General features: G+C 46.7%; 1 protein-coding gene across 1 annotated transcript; it reads left to right on the top strand.

Moving 5' to 3' along the window:
* The first annotated feature begins 1,680 nt into the window (after positions 1-1,680).
* On the top strand, positions 1,681-10,489 carry DDO (D-aspartate oxidase). The gene is made up of 5 exons (XM_027901556.1): positions 1,681-1,757; positions 4,580-4,787; positions 4,985-5,093; positions 5,892-6,068; positions 8,576-10,489. The coding sequence occupies exons 2-5, from the start codon at positions 4,616-4,618 to the stop codon at positions 9,141-9,143; spliced, it is 1,026 nt and encodes a 341-aa protein (XP_027757357.1). The 5' UTR covers positions 1,681-1,757; positions 4,580-4,615; the 3' UTR covers positions 9,144-10,489.
* The last annotated feature ends 1,662 nt before the right edge of the window (positions 10,490-12,151 follow it).

Raw genomic sequence — 12,151 nt, 5'->3', positions numbered from 1 at the left:
CTCCTCAGCAAACGCCCAAGAGTGGATCGTGAGCACCATGTTTTTGCCTGGCAAAAACCCTCTGTGGGCTCATCCGAAGGGAAGCAACACCAAGGGGTGCTTGTAAACTGGGGAAGTGAATAAACAAAAGTGATCAGCAAAAAAAAAAGGAAGGGAAAAAGTGCTCCATGGCAGGCACTGACAGGGACAGTGGCTGCAGCTGCCATGGGGGGTGAGGAGCCCCTCCAGCAGTTCAGAAAGGCTGGAGCCTTTTTTCTCCTGGTACCACAGGCTTTAAGCAATTCAAAAAAAGTATGGCAGTACTTAATTATGGTGAGAGTTAGTTTAAAAAAACCCACAGAACTTATATATAGCAGGTTTTGGTTTTTTTCAGTTACTTCCTGTTCCATTTTCTGGTCAACAGTTCAGCTGGGCTTTTTCCACTGTTTATTTGGGCGTGTAAATATGCTTATTTTGGTAGGCCAAACGGGTTGCGACACAAGCTCGGAGTGGTCAGCCTGCTGTGTCTGCAGGCTGCAGCTGCAGCTGGCAGTGGCTGTGCATGCTTGTGTGTGTGTGTGTGTGTGTGTGTGTATGCTGGAGACTGGTATATTTATCCATATTGATCATGTTATCCACTGCTAAGGTGACATTACAGCTGAAGGTTTGTGGCACTTAGTGATGACATACAGCTATAGGAGGCAAGAAAGAATAAGGACCCCCTTGTGTCACATGAGGCTGGCTTTCTCTCCTGTTGCCTGAGTCGGGAGATGAAGACACATCACAAAATATCTCAGTATTTTTAAAAAGAATTCATTCTGGCTTGGGAGAAGCAGGAGGGTGGCAGGGGCATGAAACCCACATCAGGCAGCTGGTGTCCTCATTGCTGGGGAATCACAGCTCCAGGTGACCCTCTCTGGCTTCTGTCCTATTCTTCTGACACTAAGAAGGGACAGAGAGCTAAACAGTACCTGATACCATGTGCCTCCTTCCCTAGCAGTTACTGCAACCGATATGCCTTTTAAAGGCTGATTTTTGCAAAACCCTCAGTACAGGCCTGTCTGACAGGACAAGAAGTGTCCCTCTGCTTGGACTAGGATGGGTTCCCACATCATCATAAAATAGTTTCTCCTCCTGTGCCCCCTGCCCATGAAGATACAGGCAGGCTGTGCTGCCAGGGCAGAGCCATAGGTGAGCCTTGCACTCATAGCATGGCCAATGGTTCCACAAAGCCTGAGCTGCACTTGCTGGTGCAAGCTGTGTGTAGCTCTGCTTTGCACCCAGTTAATTTTTGGCACATTAGCACATGAAGGCTGATGTACTCCTGAACTACAGCAGTAAAGTGCTAGAAAAACACTGCATTTAACGGGTGTGTCGTGGCCTTCTGAGGTGTTCCTGTAGACTCCAGCACTGTCAGCAGCCCCTTCCTGCCCTCATTGGATTTTGCAACATTGGGATCAGTTGATATTGAACCGTCTCATCTGCAAAAATCCTATCCAAAGTGGGAGGACTTCTGAAACTTGAGCCTCCACCAAGCCACAGCTCCTCTTTCTTCCCTGGGGACAGGGAGGTCAGTCCAGAAATTCAATCTCCATCACGATCCAAGGGCTTCAGCAAAGGAGAGTTGTGAGGGACAACTGAGAGCACATCTCTGGCAGATGCATAATGTACCCACCACATATGTTCCAGGGCAGCCATGTCCATGGACTGCTGGGAGGCTCACTGGGTGTGCTGAGAGCCACACGCTACTTCCACAGCTGCCAGTGCTGAGTGAGAAGGTTTGTTAGTAAAAAATGTGTTTAAATATATTTACCAGAACCAATTTTCCTAAGTAATTACAGAATTATCATTCCCCCCCCCCCTTCTTGTTACTAATATTCTTAATTTCTCTTCTCCTTCCCCCAACAGTTTTCCAGATTGAGTTTCTGGGTGTCAGCCATGCAGGCCAGCAGTTGTGGTTCAGGGTCCATTTGCCCACTGACATTGTATCCTCTTTCCCCTCTGTGTGGGCACTTCTATAGTCAGCTTGTGAAAGAAGATGTGATAATTAATATGAAGAAACTTAAGCATTGCCCTGAGAGGAAGAATATGGGTTGTAACAACCCTTGGCTGTGATGCAGAAGCAATGCAATGACAAGCAACACTTGTTAAGAGCAACACTGTTCCTCTCTCCCTTCCTACCTAGTAGAGACATGAAATTTTAAGTAGTAAAACCTCAGGGGTAAGTGAGAAGCTGTGTGAAGAGTTATGAGCAGGGATCTCATAAATAAACCTGACCTATCATAATCCCACACAGTCTGTCTTGCCTAAATTTACATCAAATATGCCAAAAGCCCCAGGAAGATGGGAAATCAGCCCATCATTATAACTGCAGGCACTGGTTTCCAGAAAAGGTTCTCAGAAAGCAATTAGTGAGGCTGGATTTCTAGTCAATGGTAAGGAAGTCCCATAGGAGAAAGCAGAATCATAAGAGCACAAAACCAAAGGTCCATCTCACTCAGCATCCTCTCCAAGAGTGAATATTGATAGACAGTATGCTCCAGGGAAAAAATAGAGCCACAGCCAAAGGAGATTATTCCCCTACATCCTGGTTGATGGCAAGTTGGATATGAGTCAGCAGTGCCCTGGCAGCAAGGAGGGGCAACCGTGTCCTGGGGAGCATCAGGCAAAGCATTTCCAGCCTGTTGAAGGAGGTGATTGTCCTGCTTTGCTCTGCATTGGTGCAGCCTCACCTTGAATATTGTGTGCAGTATTGGGCAGTGCAATACAAGAAATATATAAAGCTATTAGAGAGAGTGCAAAGGAGGGCAACAAAGATGATGAAGGGCCTTGAGGGGAAGCTGTATGAGGAGTGGCTGAGGGCACTTGATCTGTTCAGCCTGGAGAAGAGCAGTCTGAGGAGAGACCTCATTGCAGTCTACAACTTCCTTGTGAGGGAAAGAGGAGGGGCAGGCACCGATCTCTGTGGTGACCAGTGACAATACCCAAGGGAATGGCCTGAAGTTGTGTCAGGGGAGCTTTAGTTTGGATATTACAAAAAGGTTCTTCACCCAGAGGGTGGTTGGGCACTGAAACAGGCTCCCCAGAGAAGTGGTCACAGCACGAAACCTCACATTTGGATGATACTCTCAGGCACAAGGTGTGACTCTTGGGAATGGTTCTGGGTGGGGCTAAGAGTTGGACTCGATGATCCATGTGGGTCCCTTCCAATTCAGCATATTCTGTGATTCTATGATTCTGTGGTCCCTGCTCAGCTTTTGACAGTAACCGCTTGACGGGGTGCCTGAGCCAGCAGGTGCATCCCAGCTCACCTGGTTCAAAGCTGCTAAAGGATTTATCATCTCTGAGGTTGCCCAGTCTCTCTCTTTTGGGCCCATTTAGTCCTGGCTTCTGGGAGTTTTCAGAGCACACTGAGCTGCATGGTTCAGTTCTACTTCATGCCTTCACCAGTGTGAAAACTATGAACCGGCTGTGGCCAGGCACACAGGCTGGCATCTCGCTGGGATGGGCAGCCAGGTGATTGCCGACCAGAGCTGTGCGCCACTCACCGGGACAGGTGCCAAGCTCCAAAACTTGGCCAGGACAAGGGAAAATAGAAATGCTGCACCTCCTGGAGTAGCAATCAGCAGTCGAAAATTCTGAGGAGTGAAGTGGAGTGGAGCTGCTCCAGGGCATAAAGCAACTTATAAAGCAAGGCAGAGAGAGGCAAATATACAGGCCCTTCAGGCAGCGAGACTGGCTGGCTCCTGGGGACCACTGTGTGTTGCTGAGAGAGCATGGCAACCTTGGATGCCCACAGATCTGTCCAAGGTACTGGGGCCATGCTGGCAGCTACAAGGGTCAAGAATGGATTTGGAGACCTCCAGTCACTAGGGGCACAAAACTCCGCATAACACAGGTAGCTTCTCTTCCCGTACTTTTCCTTCCAAGGCACCATGGCCCAAACAGTTTTTGGATGTGGGCGTGTAAACAGCCAGGTTGTACCACGTGAAAATATACATTATGTTTAAAATTCCTGTTTTCTAGGACAGAGCTAAGCAGGTAACACATTGCTCGGAGGCGGAGCAAGAGCCTTGCACTCCCCCAGGAGCAGGAGAACTAAGATGAATGTTAAGGAAAAGCATCTCCCGCAATGGCTGGACCCTTTGCTCAGTGTAATCATTTTGCCTCCTGCGTGATTTGCTTCTGCTGCCCAGGTAGCAACAGCTCTCATTGCTGGAGATCCAGCAACCTTTTTCCTTACAGTGCCAAAAAGCCAGTTTCTCCAGAGCTCCATAACTTTTGCACCTGACACAACTGAAAACTCGACTGGGGTTTTATTAAAAAAACCTTGCCACAAACCAGTCAGAACACCAATGGTGCATGTACAGATCTCTCTCTTGCCCCTGTGCGGAGGATGAAGTACTTTTCAAAAATCTGTCATCGGATCAAAGGCTGATGATTTTTTTAATCCTACCTTAGCCTTGGTTGTGTGCAGCAGTTAGCCTTCAATGAGTTGCTCCGGGGGGCTTAAGTTACATCTTGTGTGGGTATTTCATAGCCTGGTGAGGGTGTGCAGCCTGGATAATAGTGACATGTGATATGTTTTTTCCGAATGCAGGTAGGTTTCTTTGTCCTCTGCCTCTGTATCCTGGAGATGGCATCACCCAAGGTCGCAGTGGTCGGCGCGGGAGTTGTCGGCCTGTCCACAGCACTGTGCATTGTGGAGACTTGTCCCAGCTGCTCTGTGACAGTCCTTTCAGACCAGTTCAGCCCCAACACAACGAGTGATGCTGCTGCTGGGATGCTCATTCCTCACACGTACCCAGGTTCGTGCGGTTCACCATGGCATTGCCCATGGCACCCTGAGCAGCCATGTGTCCGGGTGTGCAGCGATGCGCTGAGGCTCAGGAAGACAAGTACCTTGAACTGAGTTCCCTGCCTGTCCCATATCCTTGACACTCATTTGTACACTTCTATTCTTTGCATTATTCCTCTCTGCATGTTTGGTTTCATTCACACCCAGGCACACCGATTCACGTGCAGAAGCAGTGGTTCAAAGAGACTTTCACTTACCTTTTTGCCATCAGCAACTCAGCCGAGGCGTCAGAGGCTGGCATTCACCTGGTCTCTGGGTAAGAATGACCCCCCGGGGCAGCCTTTGGTATGTTTGTGCTGCGTTCTGGAGCAGTCAGAGAGGTTTTCCTTGCTGGAGTTCAGGTGCATTCCCTTCATGAACTAGCTTTTGTGACCGTATTCCCAAGAAACTTCATTGCAACTGCTCAGATATGATGTATTTTTAGGCAAAATTCATGCATAGGTGTGCACAGAAAAACCATTCAAGAATGACCAGCACCAATTATATTTCAATAACTGATGTTTTCCTCACTGTCATCCACCAATTGCTTGTATCTGGGGTGGTTTTCATAGGAATAGGACAGGAGGATCTTCCAGCTTCAGTAACTAGGTACAGGGATGCAGTTGGGGGGGTCTGTGTTGGGAGTATTCTATGCTGCCTATTACATACACAGAAATTCACCTCTCGGGAGTACTGAGACTGGGCACTCTAGCTTTATGGGTACCCAAAGAACCATGAGCAGGTGTGCAAGTGGCCCTACCAGCTCCATGCAGGTGTCTGCAGTTGTGGCAGGGACACTGTATGTGGGGACTCTGTACATGCACTATTGCTGGAAGAGCTCTCTGCAGTTTATTTACCCCAGTGTCACCCTGAAGCTCAGCTCTGCCTAATTGTCTCGGCAGGTATTGCAGTAGCAGGCAGCAATGTTTCCCTGTTGCTGTTAACCTTGCAGAGCTGTACCAATGAGCAGAAGCAGGTTCCTCAGCTCCTGGGTTTGTGCTAAGATTGATGTGACACATAACACAGCAGAGCGCTAGCAGTGAAGTTTTCTAGGTTTTTCTCTCTGTCCTTTTAGGTGGCAGGTCTTTAAAAGCACTCCCAAGGAAGAGTTACCTTTCTGGTCAGATGCTGTCCTAGGATTTCGACCAATGTCTGAAGCAGAACTCCAGAAGTTCCCACAGTACCGATTTGGTCAAGCCTTTACGACACTGAAATGTGACTGTCCATTCTACCTGCTGTGGCTGGAGAAAAGGTGGGTTTTGCTGCAGGCTGGGCACATGGAGAGAAACTCAGGCAGAGGGACTGGGGGCAACACAAGGTCTCCTTGAGAACCTTAGGTTTGAACAAAGCTGGAAAAATGCTGTTTGCCACTGGGGAAAATGCAACAAGCTCTTCCTTAGGGAGAAGCACAGGAAATTAATACCCAATTTTTCAAAAATGTGAAAGGCCCCATTTATGCAATGTCTGCTTTCTCCCAATGTGTTTGTACAGTGGGGTTTGGAGTGTGAGCAACCCTGGGCAAAGGACCAACCTAACCACAGGGGCCATGCTTGGCCAGCTAGACCTTGAAGGTACATCAGGAACCTGCCATATCCTAAGAAAATGTTTGGGTGCTCCTCATTTGTCAAACTTCCCAAATAATATCCCTCTGTTTCTGAAGATACATCCAGCCCCTGAGAGAATAGGCATGTCCAGGAAGGTGTCTTATCTGAGAAGACTTTGCACTTAAGAAGTGGCTGGACTAATTAATCTCAAATCTGGTCAACAGTTGGAGTAATTTCTTAATCCAGTCAGGTGAAAAAAAAAATGTTAAATAGTATCATCTTGTAACAAACCTGAAAATTTTTGCCTGCATAAAATTGGTGATGCACTCACTCTGAGGAGTTGTGGCTTCAGAGTTCATGCCTGGATTGACAGTAAAGTTAGAAGATTTGCTAATTTCCAAATTTCGAAGTTTCCAAAAAATACATGGATTTTGGAGAATGGCAGGAGAGATAGGATGCAGATCTAAAAGGGCTTTGACGCCTGGGATGTGTATTTAATCCGTGTAAGTACCTCTAAAGTGAGCAAATAGCTGTCTCTGATTGAGAGAAAGCAATAGTCTGCAAACTGATTTGAGGTTAAGTAAAGAGATGTGTACTGACACCAAGGTACAAATTGCCAGCCAGCTCAGCTGGTTACTTGGATGCCTTTCATCACAGTGCAAAATGTGAAAAAAGCATTTCTTGTTCTAGCAGCCAGCCAGGATGGGAGTACTCCCGGGGCACCAGTGAGGTCTATGCCGTCTACTTGGTACACATTCTCTGTCATGTTTCATTGCCTAACACAAGCAATCTCTGCTGCAGGACAACTGAGTTGTACAACCCATTTAGTATCTGCCGTGAGATTTCTGCCCTCTCCTCATTCCTGCTGTAGTCTTCTTATTTCTCAAAGGACATAGTCTAATGAGATGATGAAGCTCTTTTTCTTTCTCTTCTCCCTGGTGATGAGAAGCGAGAGCATATTAAATATGTAACTAATTCTCAAATCCCTGGTGACCTGAGCAGTATTTATAGACTATTCTCTTGGCAATCCACGAGGAAAATTGTTTTTGTGCCCACCTGGCTGGTCCAAAAATAGACTTCAGGATTTTTTATTCCTGCTTGCTCGCCTGAATTATGGAGTTTTCAGAAGTTTTTTTTTTATTGGTGTTTTTTTAATGGCATGATGACAGAGTTCCAATTACAACACGTATGAGCTCTCCCAGCAAGTCACCCAGCCAGAGCTGCTGCATGAGACCTCCCCTGTTCTTCCTGATCAGCCTCAATGTCCCGCTGCACCAGGCCTCAGAGCATCATCTATGCCCTGGATCCTTCTCTCACTCACTGCTTTGCGGGAAACCATTGCCTGTATAGTGAGGTTGATGACTTTGCCAGCTGCTGGAATACTGCAAAGGACAGGATTTCCCATCACTATCACAGACCTGTCTCCTGACTTGCTCATGCTAAAACCCCCCAGTAAAAACCCCCAGCAACTGGAGCCAGCTGACAGCATGCAGTGACTGCATCTCACGCCAGTGATTTTCCACAGGGAAGAGCTTCAAGCTTCAGGCAAGTTCAGGGGACGATTTGGCTTGAAATTGATCTTAAAAATGAACGTCAAGAAGAAGTGACTTTTGCTGAAGAGCAGGCATGAATGTATAGTGCTCTGAGCTGTCCTGGGTGACTCCTGGCTGCTGCTCTAGGAGGCTGTGTGTTCCCCGGGGGTCCCATGCCACATCTGCCCAGCCTGCATGGACATCTTAGGGCCTGGCTGTGTGGTTCAGGAGGGGTGTTGGGAATGAATGTGATGGCATGTAACAGGCACATCAGAAGGGGTGCAGTATGATAGCTCTGTCACCAGCAGTAGTAAGTTGGTAAATAAATCTGTCGGTTTTCTGCTTGCTTGAGCTGTTAAAGCTTGATGCTGTTACAGAAATCAATGAGACCATGAGGATCTGACTGTCTGCCTAGGGTCTTCTGCCAGACCCTTTGCTTGATCAGCTTGCTGTATCTTTTTCAGCCCAACCAAGCTAAAAAATAGCTTTGATGAGATCAAATCAGACAAATGACAAACAGAACCCCCACGGCACTTTCTTTACATTTTTTTGTCCCATCTGTTGTTTGAGTTTGATCCTTATGTAAAGGCAAATGCAATCTATCTCATTTACCTAATGTTCATAATAATTACATTAGGGGTTTGAGGTTTCTTTCCTGTCTCACTTCTGGAGTCTTTTTGCAGGTTGAAAGCAACTGGCGTCCAGATGTACAAGAGAAAAGTTTCAGACCTGTGGGAGCTGCACAGTGACTACGACATCATCGTCAACTGCGCTGGCATTGGAGCCCACCAGCTGGTGGGGGACAAGAAACTCTTCCCTGTCAGGGGACAAGTACTCAAGGTTTATGCTCCTTGGGTGAAGAACTTCATCCGGGATGGGGATGGCTTAACTTACATCTACCCAGGGATACACAGGGTAACCCTGGGGGGAACTAGGGAAAAGGAGAACTGGAGTCTTTCCCCTGACCCTGACACTACCAAAGACATCTTTGACAGATGCTGCTCCCTTGAACCCTCACTGCGGGAAGCTTGGGATATCAAAGTGAAGGTGGGCCTGAGGCCATCCAGGCAGTGTGTGAGACTGCAGAGGGAGGTTTTGAGCCAAGGAGGAGCTAAGCTCCTAGTGGTCCACAACTATGGGCATGGGGCAGGTGGCTTTTCGGTACACAGGGGCACAGCCAAAGAGGCTGCTCGCCTGGTGGGAGAGTGCATTGCTGCCCTGCAAGGCTCTTCATCAGGGGCCAAGCTGTGAATCCCAGAGGCTCCTTTTCCATTTACAGCAGGCTAGTGTTACATCTCCCAGTAGCAGCTTGGACTTCTACTCCATTATGGAAGAAAAGGAAAGAAACTAAGTCAACAGCTTGTTGAATTGCACATATTCGGTGGTATCTCACCTGGCTTCCAGCTGCTACCTTGGAAAGGCATGGTGGGTTGCTCCAAGTATTGGTCCAGCTGTTCGTCTCCTCTGTGTGGCATTGTTGCTGCCCTGGGCCTTTGTCCTAGCCTCATGTTAAGAAGAAGACAAGATATATAAATACTCTTCATGTAACAGGGATCATATCGCTGCAGGATAATACACATAACCTCCATTTATCATTTTTGCATCTGCATCTAAAGGGTGTCAGATGCACTAGGTTCAGATTCAGTAAAAATCAGTTCTTTCCTTTTGTGCCAAATCTAATCTAGTACTGCCCTTGCTCCTGCCATCTTGCTGAAAAATTTTGTCATTGACCGTATAATTTACAAGGAAAAGAAAACCCCACACAGTGCTGCATTACGGCACTCCAGGTCAGCTCTTACAGAAAGCAATGTTAGGTCATTGTCTGCCACAAAGATTTTAAGACAGGTTTGTGATACTGATCACTGCATTTGCTCACATTACACCTCAGAGAACTTAGTTTCTGCTAACATTGCCCCATAGAACTACAGTTTTGTGCATCTTTTCTCACACTTGTTTGCAAGTTTGTATTTTTTCCTCCAAGCCCCTCAGATTTTGCTCTGACAGATCATTTCCCCCCCACCCCACATAGCAACATTGACGTGGTCTGCGTTCCACAGAAGAGGATTTTTCAGAGTGGGCTTGGGAATGAAAGCATCTCTTTTCTACTTCACATCCACACTGTCTGCATTCCTTGCAACAGCTGATATGAATAAACTGGAGACAAACCAACAGGGATTCTAACACCAGGATCGGTTTCATAAAAGAGAAGAGCCATTTAAGACTAGATAAATGCTCTAAAGACAAATTTGTCTGTAAATTTGAGCAAGCTCCTCTGCTGTAAGACAGCTGAGTCACCAGAGACCAGACCATCTCACTCCATGGCAGAGGCCAACCTGGGCTTTACACTCCCCTTGGCAATTCAAGCTCTTTGATGTGGAAGATAATCACTCTGCAATACTGGTTCTTACTATCAAAGTACAACTCCGATTGTTAGTGATTAAACCACTCATTAGATCTTAAATGTCTCATTTAAGAGTATCATCCACTTTTGTCTATTATTTAGTTGTTAGAGTTACAAAAACTATTCAAAATCCTTCAAGAATTTACATTATTAAAATGAACTGATAAATAAAGTTCTAATAATGGAGCAAAGGTCACTTCTGTAGTGTTTCCTTTCATAAACAAGGGATTTTCTTTTATTTGGGATAGCCTGACATGGCCAAGAAAGACCACATTCAGTCATGGCTGCCAACTTCTGCTGTTCTCTCTGGGGATGAGGACAGTTATCCTTTGCAAAGGACAGCTGTCAAAAGAAACATCACCAAATTAAGTTACAGGTCAATAAGCGCCTGGACCAGCCTAAGCCAGCCCTGCCTTCAGCAGCCTTGCCCTCTTTTTCTCATCTCTGAGGGCTAATTTTGCATTCCCCCCTCTGTCCCCCCCTATTTGTCCTTTCCAGTGGTATGAGAGGGCAGAGCTGCTGCTTTTGGCAGCAGTGTTGGTGTAGGGCTTGTCAAACTGCAGCTTGTCCTCAGCTAACACAGAACATAAAAATACATGGAAAGGGTTATTTTTTTCTTAAATCTTTATTTTAATCTTAAAAAATAGCGAACAGTGTAGCTTATCCTGGAGCAAGAAACACTACTGATGCAAATAGGGTGATTATAGCTCCATGAGAAAATAAAGCTGTGGTTGTGCACTTATGCTCTGCAGAGCCATGGGGTTTCTTCTAATTTACTTCTAAAAGTTGTCTGGTTGATAAAAACATCAGAATGGTTTCAGCTGCACCCATTAGTCTGGTGTCCTAGCTCTGGCCATGGCCAGCAGAGGGGGCGGCCACTTCTAGCCTAGGGTCTTCCTCAGCTGAGGGGCAGCTTCATGTTTTAGATGATTCATCTTCCACACATTTGTCGACTTGCTTCTAAAGCCATGTGTGGTGCTTCTGTAATCCCCAACATCTTGGGAAAACAGGTTCTGTAAAGAGACACGCTTCTTTGCCCAGGAGCAGAGCTCCTTGTCTTTATCTTTGTCTTGAACCTGAAAACATCTTTTGATGCCCCTTTCTTGCATCATATGAGGGATGGTGACTAGTTATTCTCCATGATCCTTCTTGAATTTATAGAACTCCACCACCCTCCCTCTTCTTTTCCACCTTGAAGAATCTTGGTTTACATAATACATAATTACATAATAGCTGCTACCCCTATAAAATCATCCTATATGTGCCCATCTTTATACCTTTCCTCAGTCTAACATACTCTTTTGGAGACTGAGGGACCAGAACTGCAGAGTGTACTCCTGGTAGGGGATGAACTTTGTATTTAACTGGTGACATCAATTAGGATATAAGATCTTCAAGGACAGGTAGGGGTGTTGCCCTCTATGGCACTGAGCAGCTGGAATGCAGGGGGCTTCACCTGGGGATGGGTCAAGATCTGACCAGGAGGTTGTGCGTCAAGATCACAGGTAGGGCAGGGACACATGACATTATACTGGGGGTCTGCTACAGGTCACTTATAACACTCATTTGTGACACCCAAACAAGAAGACCAAGAGGTTCAGCCCTTTATAGACTGATAGGAGTGGCCTCATGTTCCCCTCATGAGCCCTGATCCTCATGGGGGACTTCAACCTCCCTGATATCGTTTGGAGGGACAGCACAGCAGGACATAAGCAATCCAGGAGGTTCCTGGAATGCACTGATGACAACTTCCTTCTCCAAGTGATAGAGCAGCCAACAAGGAGAGGTGCTATGATGGACCTTGTTCTCAACAAAGCCAGGGATGGTGTCCCAAGTGAAGATGTCCCTCAGGGGTCAG

Source organism: Empidonax traillii, unplaced genomic scaffold (genome assembly GCF_003031625.1).
Source record: "Empidonax traillii isolate 1590-97213 ecotype Southwest subspecies unplaced genomic scaffold, ASM303162v1 scaffold798:size368312, whole genome shotgun sequence".
NCBI classification, from domain to species: domain Eukaryota; kingdom Metazoa; phylum Chordata; class Aves; order Passeriformes; family Tyrannidae; genus Empidonax; species Empidonax traillii.
This window is presented reverse-complemented; position numbering and strand designations above follow the sequence as displayed.